Raw genomic sequence first — 18,429 nt, forward strand, 5'->3', positions numbered from 1 at the left:
TGAGTACTGCATTGTGGAGGCCACAATATGTCATACGTCATATTTTTAATCTTCTTCAACTGTACATTATGTTCTTTTGCTTATCATTGTTTCTTGGACTGTTAGAGATAATATAACACCAGTGTTTCCTACACCATGTTAATACATGGGTGGGCCACCCAAGTAAACTGGCCACCACCCAATAAGTTTTCAAGAATTTAAAATATATGTATATATCTAAAAAATAAAAATAAACGTGGTTCGACCAGATATAGTGCACTTTGTGGAACGTGAGGCTAGAGGAGACATAGTAAGAGGACTGGAATGCTGGAATCTTTCAAGTCTGAATCTGCTTCAGAAGAAAAGTCGCCAGAAAAATAAATACAAGTGTATTATAATTAAATTGTGTGTTATTAATTAAGATGTACATCCATTATGAAATGAAGGCTTTCTAACAAAGTGTCTATCTGCAGGTTTGTCAAGTTGAGCGTGATTCTTTACATTGCTGATGCTATTTCCCTCAAGCAACATTGGTGGCCGTCCAGCTGGTAGTTTTTGCCTCCGGCTGACAAACAACCGAGGAAACGGTGAAAACAAACCAGCCCTCCTAGATAGTGAGTGACGGATTAGAAGCGGATTAGGAAAATAATCAGTCAATTGCAGCCTTAATTGGATTTACTTGTCCTCCCAGATGTTGTCTGATCCCCGTCAGGACACAGTGTGGTTCCTCGCCCATTGGTCAGCTTGTTTGTCTTTCAGATTTGCTTTCCTTTCCTGATTTCCATATCGGTGACCTTTTGTTCAGAACAGTTGTGCTCAACATGGAAACCTACTGTATATCATTGTCTATTCTGCATTTTTTGAAGTTAAGTAGTTTTTTCCTACAGTACCTCCCACTTGCCAGTGTTAATATACGACGGCGTATTAGGGCCACGTATGAATATATTTTTTTAGAGGGCGGGGAAAATATTCTGAGAAAAAAACTCGCAAATTTGCTACTTCATAAACTTGCAAATGGACGAGTTTTTTTCTCGCAAATTTGCGACTTTATAAAGTGGCAGATTTGCAAGAAAAAAACTTACTTTTTTTTGCACTTATTTATCAATTTTCACAACGGCGTATTAGGACCACGTATAAATATATTTTTTTAGAGGGCGGGGGCAATATTCAGAGAAAAAAACTCGCAAATTTGCCACTTTATAAACTCGCAAATTTGCCACTATAAAGTTTATATAGTGGCAGATTTGCGAGAAAAAAACTTACGAGAAATACACGTAGCGTAGCTAGTCTAATCATGTGAGGATTCGATGGTGGTTAATGAGACACTGTTTATAAAATGAAAAGGCAGGATGGAGACGGATCATTCTTAAATTAAAACTTTACTCGTCATTCACCGCAGCCAGAGCGACAACACTTCCTGATCCCCTGTCAGCTGACGAACACTATCCAATCAGATGCTAGCATACTTTAGGTAAATGCAAGTGAATGACGGAGAGCAGCAGATTCGACACATCAACGTAGATACTTGTAAAAAAAAAAAATATGTATGAATGTGTAAAATAAAAATTCTGGAAACATGAATGTACAAGTAAATATACATTTTAACAAATTAACTTTAATGCTTGATCGTCCGGGTGTGGACCTTCGCAAAGCGAGGCGTCTTTGTCGCTGGCCAGTGGCCGTACACAACGGTTCAAATAGTGAATGCCTAACATGATATGCTTAATCTATGCTAAAGCAATAACTATCTCCTTATTTGGAAAACCGACCAAAAAAGTATTGGCACAAACAGTCGAGTAGTACGCTACGTGTATTTCTTGTAAATTGTTTCGTTTTTTTCTCGCAAATCTGCCACTTTATAGTCGCAAATTTGCGTGGAATTTTTTTTTGTACATTTGCGAGTTTTTTTCTCTGAACATTGCCCTTGAACTCTAAAAAAAAAAAGTTTTTATACGTGGCCCTAATACGTCATCGTATCAATAAGAGGTGTGTTTACATGTGTGTGTTTTCTGTGTTTAGAGGGTTTGTGTTTCGATTTCGCTTTGATGTCAGGAAGTTGGTGAGAGCAGAGGGAAGCATATTGAGAGAAGATGTGTCGACAGTTCCTGTGTGACACTTCCCTCCTTAGAGGGAAAGTTTGTGTCACTGAGAGGTTGCTCATCTTGAAACAATGCTCTTCCACACAATAGACAACTTCAAGACCATGACATTCAACTGAAGGCAGTAGGGTTAGGGTTAAAGTATAAATAATATATATCAAATAATATATATAATATAATATCAATAAAGGCTAATGAGCAGCAGAACCCATGTCAACATGTCCCTCTCGGTCACCTGCGGGGCTTTTGTGTGTTCAGCAAATTCCACTCATTGCAGGCCCGCTGGGGGATTCTTGCGCATTTCTTTCACACTAACCCTTACCAAAATGAAGTATATTCAAGTATGCTTGAAGTGGACTCAAAATTAGGCGAGTATACTTCCAGTTAGTTGACTTTTCTTGTACTTTTTGGAAGTAAGTAAATGTTAAGTGTACTTGCAAGTATACTAAAGCATATACTAAAAGTTGACATACTGTAGTACAGTGGTGCCCAAGTCCGGTCCTCTGATCAGCTCATCAGCAAGCTTTGCAGAAGCCTGATAACGATCCTGATCATGAATCAGGTGTGTTAGTGGACAGAAACATGGAAAGCAGGCCTGATAGGGGCTCTCGAGGACCGAACTTGGCCACCCTTGCTGTAGTATATACTTAGAAGGCACTCGCTAAGTAAGGAACCAAATTCATAGGTTACATTTATTTATAAAGCTTTAAAGATCATGTGACTGGATAGCCTAGAGGTTAAGGATGCGACCTTTAGTACCAGTCTTCGTTGGTTTGATCCTTGCCAATTCATCACTGGGCTTTTTTTTACTGTGGACATAAGTGTACCACAAAGTATACTTTCAAGTATACTTAATATTGTACTTAAATATACTATAAAGTATGCTTAAGTATACTTATTAATATACTTAAGTATGCTTTTAAGTGTACTAAAATGTTCCAATTTAGTCCCAAGGAGTTTACCTAAAGTTTACTTTTAGTACTAGATTAAGTGCACTCTAATAATAAACTTAAGTATACTTTATATGATGTACTTTTTGGTAAGGGAACCCTCTCAAGGAGAGCACTGTACTGTACACCATAATTGAGTTATTATTATTTTTGGACACCACTTGGATGTACTTATATACCGATAGCAGTATTGGAACGATGGATATTGTACATGTGTACAGCACTCGCACCAGCTACCAATCCACCAGCCTGACATATACCTTCTGGGTGGGAGTTATATCAGCCAGCAAGTGGCAGTACAAGACAAAATGGCCGCCCCTGAGATGGATGCAGTTGTTACTCTAAACAGTGTTTTGAGTCAAATGTATGCCATGTTCAAGAAAGGTTTGTGTTTTTGAACAATGGTTAAAAAAACACATTTTCACACCGGCGACACAGTATCACAAACAGGTGGGGCTTCAGTGCGTTGACACGCTATCCTTGTTGTGCAGTTAAGGGGGGGGACACACACACACCGTAGCTTGCGGTGAGCTTAACATCTAAACTTTCCAACTGACAGGATGTACCGTGTCACTGTATGGGGTAGATACAATTCCTGAGGCAAGAAGGCTGACAAACACGGTGACTGAAGTGAACATTAACTCACAGAAGATAGGGGGAAAGGCCAGCTTCATCACTCTCCTGTGTGCCGCCTACTTTGGCTTGCGTAAACAGCGCTGCTTGGCACTTAAGGTGAAGGATGGCAAATCATAAACAATCGCTTTCGTGTAATGATTGACCCGCCTGTTGAAAGTCCAACGTGCTTATCGGGTGCGCATCTGATCGGCACAAAACATGTAGAGCGCACACCCAGCTGGCACTTGGCATGCGCAAAGATGCTCATTCAGCATTACTGTTGACAGCAGAGTGCTGCCAGAACAACTACAATGACACGTTATGTCCTTAAATGGAATGACAACACAGTGTTGGATTATCTTAACTCATTCACTGCCATATAGATGTCAAAAATTCATTTGAATTATTTCTATTACTTTAACATATTTTTTCCATTTTTGTTAACAAAAGTGTGAAAACCTAGAATTTTTTTATTGTTCATTTAGAACAGATATAAAATTTGTGATTAATCGTGAGTTAACTAGTGAAGTCATGTGATTAATTACAATTAAAAATAATAATTTTGTGATTAATTTTTTTAAATTGTAATTAATCACATGACTTCAATAATTAACTCACGATTAATCACAAATTTTATATCTGTTCTAAATGTTCAATTTTTTTTAAGGTTTTCATACTCTTATTAACAAAAGTGGAAAAAGTGTAAGACTAATAGAAATAGTTCAAATTAATTTTTGACGTCTGAAGCCGTCAACGGCAGTGAATGAGTTAATAAGTAGTTACTGGAATCGAATTGCTCGAATTGAATACTGACTCCCATCACTCAACTCAGCTAAGGATAGAGTGATTATCGGCCAGGCCGTTTATCGGTGCTGATATTTGGTATTTTGACGAATATCGGCCTCAGCCATTTGTACATGTCGGAAGGCTGATAAAGCTGCTATGTCACTGAACGGCGAATACTTACCATCGAATTTCGGGCTTTTGTCAGGGTTCGCAAAATGTTGCAAAAGGTTGCAAAGATGTTAACAGACTGTTATTACTTGTCACAAGCAGTTTTTCATGTTCAAACAATTTTTCACTGTTTGCAAACATCTTTGGAAACCTTTTACGAATGCTGACAGAAACCCCAAATTTGCTACGTTTGCTAGCATTCGTCGCTCATTGATCTCAACAGAGGAATTTAAGTCATTCACTCTCAGCCATTTTCACTGAAGCAATCCCCTTTGCTCCCGGCTGTTTTACCGGATTTTGACTGATTTTGCAAGGCCCACAGACAGGGCCAGCCCAGGGCGTAGGTGAACTAGGCGCTCGCCTAGGGCGCTATCTAGTGGAGGGGGCGCCAAATTGCAGGGCAAAACAAAAAGATAATAAATATTTTTCCCCCTCAGGTTTTCTAAAATAAAATATGTAAATGACCCTGCTAATATTTTGATTTTTCCATTTTTGTATTGAAGCCTTGCGTTTTATCTTTAGTATATGGTAGGGTGACCAAATGGGTCCTCTTTTGGGGGGACAGACCATTTCTTTCTTCGACTAATAGCAAGTGAAGTACACTGTGTAACTGCGACTGGTACCCACAATTTCAAGGCCGGAGCAAGTGTCACCCTAGTATATGGCTTACATATGGTAAAAGGATACAGTAAACATACCGTTTGAGTTATTAATGGCAATTTTTGTTTATTTGCATTGTAGCTCTTACAGTGTGTTCACACAAAGGAAGGTTTAATAAAAGTTGTGAATCATCAGTTGGAGAGACCACCTTTATTTCAACCGAGGATGCTACAAAATGTTATAGAGCATATACATTTTATTTCTTTTACATTATTACATTACATTATTTATATATGTTATGTTACACCACACATATATTTTATATCATAATTGTTTTTTTATGACTTCTAGTCCAAATAAATATGAGATCATGACCTGGCACCCTGAATCTGACCTGCTGCTGCTGTTAACAGTGAAAGGTAGGGGGAGGGGTCGCGCATCATCTCAGAGTGTTAGCGCTATTGATAGATGGATGTCTATACATCAAAAACCTTTACAATGAAAAGGTCCAAGCCCTCAGGTACTGCGTTAAGAAAGCGGCGAAAAGAGGAGGGAAAACGGGCCCAGGGTCGAGGCATGTATGTCAGTCAATCAGAATTGTCTATAAAAATAAACATCAAAATAGCTTAAATTTTTCGAAGTTTCCTGTCAATTGTTAACAAAATAGGCGTCCGTCGTTTACCTCATTATTTGTATTACTTTTCATATGTATCTTACACAAATATATTGTGCATAATTTGAAATCATTTTGTAGTTAATAATGGCGGCACAAATTGCACTAAACAGTTGTATTGCACTGTACTTATGCTATTTATTTGTATTACTTGGAGTTGTCTTCAATCTACACTTTCACCTAGGGCACCAAATCACATAGGGTGGCGCTACCCGCAGAATATTGTGTTCTATTGCTATAAAAACATGGAAGCTACCAAAAGAAAGATTAGAGTCTCTTCTTTCATCAGGAAAAAAATATATATTTGTATCTGTTTCCGTTTTGCAGCAATTAGCAGTACAATATAGCTAAGTTTTATCATTATTCACAAATCTGTTTAGAACTGTGGGTAAATGAGCATGTTTTCCACCTGCTGGCCGTTTTTGTAATAACTACCTTTGCTTTTTGTGCAGTTGAGAGGCTGCATCAAAGCCTTCGGTATGTTCCAGCATAAAAAAACTAAAAACGTATAAATACATCTTTGGGACACTTAAAACATTTACAATAGAACGTATTTATATGTTTTTTGGGGGCAAATTTGTTACAACTGGGTTAACTGTCTATTCTCTACATGTTTAAATTAAAAGAAAAAATACCTTTAACAAATACGTTTTTTTTATTTTTGACATTAATATTTTCTGTTTTACTGCAATTAAATATTGGCTCCAAATATCGGTTATCGGCCTTCTTGACTACTAATAATCTGCATCGGTATCGGCCCTAGAAAAGACATATCGGTATATCACTAAAGTCAACTCTATGTTTTGAATAGACCAGGGTTCACCAATTCCGGTCCTCGAGGTCCGGAATCTTGCAGGTTTGAGATGTTTCTGCATGAGCACACCGGAATTATATATTCAGCTCATCAGCATGCCTGATACAGATTCTGATTTTTAGTATTAGTTGTGTTGGTAGGCGGAAACATCTAAAACCTGCAGGACTTTCTTTCCTTTCTTTTCTGTGATCCTTCCTCGGGTCTCCTGACAACCTCACGACTCTAGCTGGATTCTGAAGTATTCGGTTTAGGTGAACAGTATGGGATTTCTAATAGGTTTTAGGTGAATTAATGAGTACACACTCACACGCACACACACGTGCACACACCCGCACATGCACATGCTCACGCACATACAAAATAAAAAAGAGAGAGAGCAATGATGAGGACATGTCGAATCGGTAAAATTACCAAATGAACAATACGAAGCTCTCTCTCAAAAAATAAAAAATAAATAAATGAAAAATAAAATAAAATAAAACCTGCAGGACTCTGGACCTCGAGAACCAGAATTGGTGAGCCCTGTTATAGACCATTTTAAAACAACCACCACTGTTTTCTTAACATGTTAACCCAGAGGCAGCAGATACAATGGAAACAGCAGAGGACCCAGAATGAATCTTGTGGAACACCATACATTCATATTGCACATATTCGCCCGACCACTTTCTTCTTTTGCTCGCCATAGTATGAAGGGATTACAACGATAAAGAAATCACGCGAGGTTCCATCTCAACAGTCAAAGGTCGACTAGGGAGCGAACCTAGATTAAGAGCCACTGTTCTACAGTACATATGTGGCATGTTTATCCTCTTACCACATGTTTTCTTGCTATATTTTTGTTATTTATACCCTTAAACAAAATTCAGAACAATGAATGATCATACCCATCCCTACGAGTTAACAATTACAGTACGCTTGATAATGTTCAGTCAATAGAATCCAGTTAAGAAAAGGTTGACTCATGGCGCCTCTTGCCAGCTTTCCTATAGAAGGCTTGTGAGTCATTTTGATATAATTAGAGGTTGTGCATTTTTCTCCCTGACAGAGGGCAGTGGCTCGGTCACAGAGACAAAAGGTTATCCTGACTCCTGCCACGCTTATAACTCGTCCAATGTTCTGATTGCTTCAACTCCAAATCTATGAACGTGTTCTCAGCTAAATAAAGAACGGGTTTCATCTTGCAGCGGAAGGGAGGTCCAGGGATTTAGGAGCTTTTTCCTGGATGACAATAATGCGTCCTGCCATCCCGGAGGGGGACTGGACGAGACGAGGTGGTTAGAGGTCAACGCCCAGAATCCATTGTCCTCCTTAGCTCTTGAAAGACGCCGGAAGTTGTCCCTTCCTCAAGTGCCCCTTGGTTACCCCTCCTCGAAACTTCCCTCCAATCACACGCTTCCATTCAAGAACCGCTTCCTTCCTGGCGAGCGGCTGTTGTCACGAGGACTCCAAGTGCACTTTTCTTTTATTGACGACTGTTACAAACACATTGCCTGGCACATCAGCGTGCATGTTTGACCTGGGAATCATATTCATGCTAAACGATTCCCTTGAGCTCTCAATCGTTTTTGTGCCTCTTGTTCTTCACGAGCAGACACCCATGGTCGGACATTTTACCGTTGATCGGGCCCGGCGCGCACACGCAGCGTATTCAAACCATCTGCTTTCTCTCCTCCGCGCTTGCAGGTGGTGAGCCCCGGGTTGCGACCACGTCTGTGTGTGATCCGGCGGGAGGCAAACGGATATGGCTTCAACCTGCACAGCGAGCGGGCGCGGCCTGGCCAGTACATCAGAGCTGTGGATGACGACTCCCCTGCGGAGAGGGCAGGCCTGCAGCCTAAAGACAGGATAGTCCAGGTACTTAACACAAAGCCGATGCTAGAGCATGGTGGAAACGAAAGACATGTTTGCACATCTCCAAAAGCATTCTTTCCAAAATCACATCATTTCATACAACTAGCTTAATGATAACAGGCTAACTGAAATTAGCATTATGTAGATTTTATGTAGTTTTTTAATAAATCTTCAAACAAGTGCTGCTTTAAAAGCCATGGATCAGAAAAACGTACAAACAGAACCTACAACAAAACTCAAAGGCATTCTTGTCTGTGCTGGGAAATATTAAAAATATTTAAAGAAAAACGCTAGAAACAAAAATGATCGCGACATATTGCCCATTCAATCATGAATTTTTAAGGGCTGATTTGGAGTCAGTCAAATGTATCTATTTTCAACTCTGCATCTGCTTGCATCTGGTTCATTGTAATGCTAGGTGACAATTATATAAAGTTACAGAATGGCCACAAAGGAGGAGTTCAGTCAAACAAATGATGCATTTTATGCTGTTTGTTGGCATCAGCAAAATTATTAGATTATTTGATTTTTTTCCTGTAAAATGTGTTTGTCTTCCACTAACACTTCCAATTCCATCACTTACTTACGGTGACCTCCCAAATGCTTCATGGCGGGAAAACCATGAGAGCAAAATATGGCCGTCCACATTACCTTTACACCTGTTTCTAAAAGTGTTCCCAATCCTTTAGAGTGAGTGAACACACAATTTAGCACCCGCTATCAGGAGCTCAGTAAAACTCTTAGTAATGTTACTAAGATAATCACTTGGGTCATAAATACACAATACTGTACTATTAACTGGAAGTGAGTGAGGGGACAAATAGGAAGTAAACCGACTTCCACAAACGAGGAGAAACAACAAAACAAACATACCATAAATACTGCAGACTTTTTAAGTGTTTCGGCACTGCCACAAAGTCACTCAATGAGTCACAGCTAGCCATCTTGTGTTAAAGTTTAGTGAGTGTTAACTAAAGAGGAATGTGAGCTAATAGTCGCTGTGTGAGGTCTTAAATCCCCTGCAGTGTAATTGTCTAACCGGGGAATAATCAGCATCATAAAAAGTCTGGGGTATGTACAGTAGGACCACTTCAGTCTGTACTGGGCAGTAGAGCACTCACTTGTCAGTAATTAGCTGCCAATAATATGCTCCATGCAGCCACACTAGTCTAAATACGGTATTCGGGTTAATATTACATTAGTGGAATATGAGTTAAGCAGCAAAATCCAGCCGTTTTTATCCATATCTCAGGGGGCGGCCATTTTGTCACTTGCTGTCGACTGAAGATGACATCACTGTTGCCCGAGCCCTGAGCAACATTGATGTCATCTTCAGTCGACAGCAAGTGGCAAAATGGCCGCCCCCTGAGATGGATAAAAACGGCTGGATTTTGCTTCATAACTCATATTCCAAAAATGTCATATTAATCAGAATGTCATGTTTAGACTAGTGAGGTCACATATAACATATTATTGTCAAGAGATGTTTAAGGTTGACTTCCATTTTAAGCCTTTAAAAAGTAGGGAACATGACAGACAATGTGCCCTTGAGCAAGGCACAACTAAACTCAATCAATTTATTGTAGTTTCAGTGAATAACACTACATTTTTTTATCCATCCATTTTCTACAGTATATTGTTTGTTTTCATTAGGATTAGGTTGACTCCAGCTCATTTAATCAGGATTATCGCTCATGAATGGACGGATGGACTAATCCTTAACTCATTCACTGCCATTGATGGCTATAGACGTCAAAAATTCATTTGAACTATTTCTATTAGTTTTACTTTTTTTTAAAATTTCATTTCATTTTTTATGAAAACCTAGAAAAAAAATTATTGTACATTTATAACAGATATAACATTTGTGATTAATCGTGAGTCAACTATTGAAGTCATGCGATTAATTACGATTACAAATTGTAATCGTCTGACGCCCCAAATTTTTCATTTTATTTTATTTTTTAATCAAGGCATCAGGCGATTCAAATTTTTAAATTTTAATTAATCACATGACTTCCCTAGTTAATTAACGATTAATCATACATTGTATATCTGTTCTAAATGTACAATCATTTTCCCCCCTAGGTTTTCATACTCTTGTTAACAAAAGCGGGAAAAAAATGAAACTAATAGAAATAGTTCAAATTATTTTTTGACGTCTATAGCCGTCAATGGCAGTGAATGAAACCAAACCAATAAATTACAAATGTAGAAATAAGTTAGAGAATAAGTGCAGAAAATGGAGTCAAATAAAGTGGCTGTATAAAAGGATGAAGTTGGGGAGGATGCATGGATTGAACGTGGTGCGGTGAGGGGCTTCCAGTCCCCCCGAGGGCCCCCAGACGGCCTCACCACCCACTGAGGAGTGGGCTTTGAGGGGAGCGTACCGCCATTGTTGCTGCTATTACTGGCCAGGCTGCTATTGTCCAGCTTCCTCTGTGAGACTGGCTTAGAAAAGCCGGTCCACCCTATGACGTCATTACACACACACGCACACACACTCAGACATTTCTCGCATGTTTTCCCATGGTGAAAGTTAGGCCTTTACATCAATTCAGTCACATGAGAGACTCACAGTGGTGAAGCGGTCTAGTTACATTTGATGAGTATCAATTACACATTTTTGGGGGTTATCCAAGTTGGTGTTTAAAAGAATGTGTGTGCGTGCATTTGTGCTCAGACTCAGGATTTCCTGACCTCAAGCAGACAAAATGATAATATTGACAACGAAATCCTGTTTGTGGAACAAAGAAAATCCTGCCGGCCGTGTTTTTTTATTTTCGCTGTGTGTTCCTCAGGTGAACGGCGTGCCGGTGGAGGGTAAAACACACTCCGAGGTGGTGGCGACCATCAAAGTCGGCGGGGACGAGGCCCGCCTGCTCGTGGTCGACCCCGACACCGACGCCTTCTTCAAGAGGTGCCGAGTCGTCCCCACCTCCGAGCACCTGACCGGTGAGGCGACACACCCGCGGCACAGAATGACACCATCGCTCCGAAGCGGCGTACTTTTTTACAAGATGAGCAAATGACTGCGTTTATGGTTTAATGTTCCACTGCGGCTTCATTGTCAGGAGGCAGCCTGCGTTGTCAACAAGTTGAAGGCACTAAAAAAACAGGACTTTGCCTCCTGGGGGCTCCTCAAAGCTGCTGTCACGCTCGCTCTTTTCGTCTTCTCGCTTCATCCGGCTCCTATTTCAGCCTTCGTCTTTTTCTGCCAGCAATCACAGACAGCACAGCGATTTTCCTCAGAAGAATTCAGTACAACTCTAATTATGTTCTTAAGTGCAAAAGTAAAAACTGTATTTGTATAGCAATATCTGTTTAGGCACAACAGGGGAAAAATACATATAAAGTAGTTAACCACTTTGGTTAACTTGCATAGTGCTCACACTGAGGAGAAAAACATCACTGCTGCAAGCGAGATTCGGACCCGATAAGCAGGACTGAACTGGCAGCAGGTTCTGCATGAGCAGGACAGAACTTTACCCCCAAAAAAGTGATCATGTGAAAAAAAGGGCTTTTCCGATTATACAGAGAATGTTTTAACACCAGAAGATGGTGGGGTTTTTTTTTTTGTTGGCAATACCAATCTTCCAGGAATAACACTGGAAAACACAATTTTTGTTGAGTTTGGTCTGAGAGCTGTTTAATAGCAAGAGACCGATTATCAGCCGGGACGATTATACTGTAGGCACCAATATTCAGCATTTTGATGCCATTTTTAAGAATCATACAGCCCATAATAGCGCTATTTAAAACTCGTTAACTATTTATTTACATTTTCAGTTAACTTTATAAGAGTTTCTGCTGACCCTGGGAAATCTTTTCACCTTCTGTTTTTCTTTGAAATTAAAACTAAGATAAGTACAAAATAAAAAAACATAATTAAAAAAAAAAAAAGCATTCCAGATATTTAGGAAACTTTATTTACTGTACAAAACAATCGTTTGCTCTCGTTTAGATTTTTGTTTAACTTTTTATTACATGCTAACTGTTCGTTAGAATTTAAACAAAGATGTCTAGTGACAAAAAACATTTTTTTTAAATCCCAATATTTTTCTAATCTTAAAATTTGTTCAGTAAACATATATTTAAAAAAGTTAAAAGTTAAAGTTTGTATTTATTTATTTATTTTCATTTTTAACGCCAATATTTTCACTTTTACTGAAAATAAATATCAGCTCCAAATAATGGTTATCGGCTACTAATACTCTTTTAACTAATTTTTGGGTGCAGATTCCAAAACTGATTTCAGTTTTTCTCTGTCACATCAAATTTTGTATCTATACAATCTCTGTTCTCTTAAAAAATATGAAAGAAATGTGTTTGTATGTATGTAAATAAAACACAAACATTTAATAGTTACAAGCCTTGAAAACTTTTTTTTTTAACAGCATATAACAAAATGTAACTTAGAACCCATGGTTACAAGCTTACGAGAAACAGGATAAGCTATAAGTTTTCTGTTTGCAGATACAGCACACACCTCTCAAAAGTCTCGTAGATGTAGATAATTGTAATGCTAATCAGCTCTTCTTACTACAGTCTTTAAAGCTACAACTATCATTTGAATTTTGCTTATCTGAGGGTAAGCTGCGGAGAAAAAACTTGACGTGCTAGAAAAAATCTGACTGCACACTCTAAAAGCAATTGGGTCTAAAGTAACCCAATTATGGATCAAAAATGGACCGATCCACTTTATGGGTCAATTTGACCCAACTTTCTGGGTTGTTTTATACAAAATGACGCCATTTTTTGGCCCAAGTAAAGGACCTGACCAATATTTATATACGCTGAAAGACCCATTTCTTGACTCAAAGTTGGATCAAATCGACTCAAGTAGAGGATCGGTCCATAGTTGACCCATAGTTGGGTTATTTTTGACCCAACTCTTTTTAGAGTGCAATTTTAGAATCAGCATTCCAATTTTAGTTCTTAACGGCATAAAAAATTTTACTCAACAGATTTATTTATTTTTATCGATCAAAATGATCTTAAATAAGGCCATTGATGGGGAAATTCTCCCTGGTTCAAGATCATTTCTGCTGTTTTTTCCCCCCACTTTATAAGACCAGGTGGACTTTACTTCTCTCTATTAACGTCTTTTATACAACATGATGTTGAGATTGAAATAAGTAAGGAGCCTATTTTGCCAAATTTAGAAACAGAAAGTATTGGTAGCTGTTGTCAAATGTAAGGAGTACAGTCAATGCAAAAAGTCATCAGATTAATAACTACTCAAGTACAGTACCTAAAAAATGAAGGGGAAAAAAAGTACAATCATGAAATATTTGTTACCTCCCATCACTGGATTTCCCGCACCCTCTTTGTGTTTGATAACGTTAAGACAAGTGCCAACTTTGCACTTTTGGAGTTTAAAAAGTAGAATATGAGGTGTTCCTGCCAAGGCCCATAGGGGGAGCCCTAGCACGGCCGAGTGTGTGTCCAAAAAATAGTGCTCCAAGAAACTCCTCATGCAGTCATGGTGCTGCCAGCTGTTGGCATGGCAACCCATGAGAAAAAGAAAGAAATGCACTCGATGGGAAAAACATGTATTTAAGAGGCACTTGATCATCACGCCCCCTTAAGTAATAATCAGTATGTACACGGATGTTGGAACATTCCCGGCCCGGTGGCTTCACAGAACGCTCGTGCAAATGTTTCATAAACTTCTGGAGTGTTTCCATGGCGGTTACTCTGCCCGTCTTTCATTAAAAGTACAAACCCACTGCGGGGAAGATATTCCAGTCAGGCGTTTCCCAGGTAACCGGCTGTTTTTTCGCACGCTGCCTACTCAGAGGGCACCTGCCTACGCTGACTCTTAACTTCACTGCCCTCACACACACATGCGCACGCACGCACGCACGCACGCACGCACGCACGCACACACACACACACACACACTGGCCAGCCTGCACAATTGTTTGGTTTCCAAGGAGCTCGCTCCAAGTGGCCTCTCAGCCTGGAGCTGCGCTAGGACTTGGGAGAGACTTCTTTTTGAGCCAAGACACACACACACAACATAATCCAGCACACACACATGTAGTGTAGCTTGACAGATTAATACTGAAGGACTAGCAATTATCTCCTTTAATAGGCCATCATTGGCCTTGTGAAGGGAGCTGAGGGATGGAAGGTAAGATGGCTGCAAGGTGAACGTTTGGATGTTGTGGATGTCCTACATGCAAAAAGCTCCATGGCAGAAAAAGCTGTTGTGAGGCATTTGGGAGGCCTTTGGTTCACTTTAAGCAGTGAACATCTCAGTGAAGATGAATAATTGATTAGCATACCTGTGCAATGTAACAGAATAGCTGTTGGCGTTGTTAAAAGCAAGTGAACGTATCCCAATATAGTAAGGATTGTGTCAATAACGTGTATTTTTATGCCTACAGGTCCATTACCTGAGCCGGATGTCAATGGAGGAACGGAGAAGGTAACACTTGCTAGCAAGGGTGGAGCATCTGGGAGGAGGTCAAAGTTTCTTTCATGCGTGTTTTGAAAAGTGGCGTTCTGATGAGTTATTAATCACCAAATTCCACTTGGACTGAACGTCCTTTCCTGGAATTGTCTTCAAGGCGCACTGCTCAGTCAAGAAATGACTTTAAAAAATGAACATTAGAGAGGAACCAGAAGGGTTAACAGGAAATAGATAGTTGAACACAAAACAAATGACATAACATAAAAGTAATGTTAACGTCGTAGGAATAGTGTTAGAGTTCAATCCCACGCAAATATTGCAGCACATTCTTCAGCAAGCCAATGGAAAACTAAATGTGCTAGTGCGCAACCATATTCACCAAATATGTAAACCGGAGCCTTGCTGTCAGTTAGGAACTGTATGTGCAGCGTTGTTACATAACCCATGCTGATTAAAGAGCGTTGCACAAGGTCATGCGTCAGGTGCACTTTCTAGACTTTACACGGGTCGGGTGGTGCTTTGGGTTAAAAATTCTTGGAGTTGGACAGGTTTTACAAGCTCGCGTTTAGTGGCTTGTTGTTCTTTGCTGCGATGCAAAGTCCTCCCAAAGTGGTCACATCAGCTCATTTGGGGTAATGAGTGCCGTAAAAGGACGGAAACATGTGACTTTTTCAACATTAAATCCTCACAGGAAACACATGTCCGGGTGGTTTCATGAATCTGAGTGATGTTTTCCCCTAATGAATTCCAATTCAAGTACACAGATGGTTTCAATTACAATAATTAGTAAGTCCCACACACCTCTACGTGCTCATTTATCATGCTTGTATATTCTTAGCATCTTCTTTTTTTTATGGATGTGTGTTTTAATAATAGAGTTATTATTTCAAAAAATGGACAGCCACTTCACGGCCTCGAAAGCTGTCACAAACACAAGGCTGCCTCCCTGTGGTGGGATTTGGTACTCCACCATGGATTGGCAAAAAGCTATCATCGTCCTTTGGCGTAAATGAGAGTTTGAATGGTTGTTTATTGTTTCTAGCCAATCAGGTGAAGTCAGGTTAACGTTTGTGTTGCCAGGTGAACGGCAGAGGGGCTGAGAGGGACTCCAAATTGTCGGTCAGCCCTTCCCCATCTAACACCTCATCCAACGCCTCACTCACAACTCCAACCTCAAGCACTCCACCTGAGGTATGGAACACCGCATTGGCAGTCCTAATTGTACCTGGTTAAACACAAATAAATGAAGATTGAGTCAAGTGGTTGAACAGATTATAGCAAGGGCCCACTAGAGTTTAGTTGTTATTTTATTTTATTATTTTTTTAAATATTTTTTTTAAATATTTTACATTGTTTTAAAAATTGTTTTTATTTTTTCAAATATTTTATTTTTTTTATTGTTATTTTCATTTTCATTTTCATTTTCATTTTCATTTTCATTTTCATTTTCATTTGTATTTGTATTTTTATTATTATTATTATTATTTGTTTTCTTCATTTTATTTTATTTTATTTTATTTTATTTTATTTTATGTTATTTTATTTTATTTTATTTTATTTTATTTGCCAGTGTTGTGCTTCTGGAGAAGTTAACTGCTAGCCTCCTACCACTTGCCAGCAGCTAGCAGCTCATGTCGTAGCAGCAGTTCTGTAAAATGTTGAGTGTGAAGAAAGTGTGAATTTGTGATAGTCTCCTAATGTAACAAAAGTAAAGTCTGTCATTTATTTCATTTTCCACATTTCTAGAAACTGGAACTTTCACTTTTACACTACATTTCCTAAATAAAGAGTACAGTATACATTTACTGGTAGTCTAACAAAGTTACGCCAACCATCTTTATTGCTACTAAATAAAATCCGGGAAAAAATTGTTTGTTGACATAATCCCTTAATTACGACCCTGCCGGTACCGCTTTAGTAGTAGTAACGTTATAGAGAGGTCATGGAAATTAGACGCAGGTAATCAGGAAGTGCATCAGTAGTACGTCAAGGCTAACTTCTCTCATTAGCCAACATATAACAATATGTTATTATATGTTTTGTGTTTAGTTTGCCACAAAACTGCACTTTGTCTGTCTCTCCTGCAGGGTGTGGTGACGGGGGCCATCCCAGCTCTGAATATGAGCCTGCAGCAGGTGAAAGAGCTGGCCCATCAGAAACGCTCCAATAAGAGAGCCCCGGCCATGGACTGGACCAAGAAAAACGAACTGTTCAGCAACCTATAGGGCCTTCACATCGCCTGACACACAACAACAACAACAGCACCATTTGTGTTGCGGTGATTCCCACGACCATCACAAAGACCCTTTTACAAGTTTTATTAGTCTCTTTATTACTATTCACGAAAAGATATTCCACAAATGATCTAATCGTAATGTACTACTAACCATGACCGACAACTGGACTGTTGAATATGTGTGCGTGCGTGCGTGCCTGCTGCTACACCCACTCACCTGACAATCAGTTTATTTGTATCATTTAGTTTATCAGGTAATCACTCAGAGTGGATCAAACGTCTTAAAAATGTATTCCTGTACTCTTGTTAACAATAATATATGTGTAGATACATGCTTCTGATAACAGCACATTTGATTTCTTGTTAGCACAATTTTAGGGGGGAAAAATAGGGTGAATGTTATTGCTGTCCTTCAAGAATGGGGTTTTAACTGGTAAAAACACGCACTGATAGCTTTAAACAGGAATGATTTCTAATGTGTGTATATATCATATACCATGTATATTTTTACATTTTTTGATAGAATCAACTCCAAAATGAAAGTCAGATGAGCTAAAGCCTCGTATCTTTTAGTCTGCGATTGACATGACTCAACTTAGACTCTTCAAGTTCTCAACATGTCTTATTTGCTTGTTTTAAAAAGACAGACATTGTAAAATGTCCATTCACTTCTAGTGATGTTTGTAGTTAGTTGGAGATTGTCTTTAAAGAATGTTTGCGCTTTTCTAGATTGTGCGCTTTTGTCCAATATTGCGATTATTTTCCAAATGAATGACGAGCTTGTGTACAAGCCAGCCTGTGTAAGCAGCGAGTGAAGAGTCTATTGTAATAAAGCAATATCTTATCAATGTCATGTTCATTTACATGGCTAGATATACAATAACATTTTCTCCTGCAATAAATGTCTTGAGATCACTAGTCAGGAAACATAAAAAGCCATCTAGTTTTTTTTTTCATCAACAACATTTGTCAAGCAATTTCTATTGTATCAAAGTCTCAATATCATAACTTAAACACAATGTTTTTAAACAAAAATTATTTAACTATCATGCAAGTGTTAAAACAAGTAACAGCTCACAATATGATTGGGCCAGTTCTAGAAGTTAGTACCCATTGCATCAATTCACACCTTAGTAATGTTTATTTAATTATTTACTCGTGGGGTCCCCCTACTGTACAGTTATGTAAGTGTGTCTTACTGACAGTGTTTTCACTGGGGCAAGTACAACGTGCT

The 18,429-nt window shown here is 39.0% G+C and overlaps 1 protein-coding gene across 2 annotated transcripts in view; it reads left to right on the forward strand.

Moving 5' to 3' along the window:
* Positions 1 to 18,043, forward strand: part of nherf1b (NHERF family PDZ scaffold protein 1b) — a 35,601-nt gene extending 17,558 nt beyond the window's left edge. For both annotated transcript variants that reach the window (XM_086064997.1, XM_086065070.1), the window contains 5 exons: positions 8,371 to 8,541; positions 11,340 to 11,493; positions 14,934 to 14,974; positions 16,040 to 16,150; positions 17,047 to 18,043. In XM_086064997.1, the coding sequence (XP_085921123.1) occupies positions 8,371 to 8,541; positions 11,340 to 11,493; positions 14,934 to 14,974; positions 16,040 to 16,150; positions 17,047 to 17,184 (615 nt within the window). In that variant the 3' untranslated portion in view covers positions 17,185 to 18,043. The remainder of the gene's footprint in view (positions 1 to 8,370; positions 8,542 to 11,339; positions 11,494 to 14,933; positions 14,975 to 16,039; positions 16,151 to 17,046) is intronic.
* Positions 18,044 to 18,429: the final 386 nt, after the last annotated feature.

The sequence above is a fragment of the Leptonotus elevatus genome, chromosome 1 (genome assembly GCF_054856555.1).
Source record: "Leptonotus elevatus isolate MCC_2025b chromosome 1, RoL_Lele_1.0, whole genome shotgun sequence".
NCBI lineage: Eukaryota > Metazoa > Chordata > Actinopteri > Syngnathiformes > Syngnathidae > Leptonotus > Leptonotus elevatus.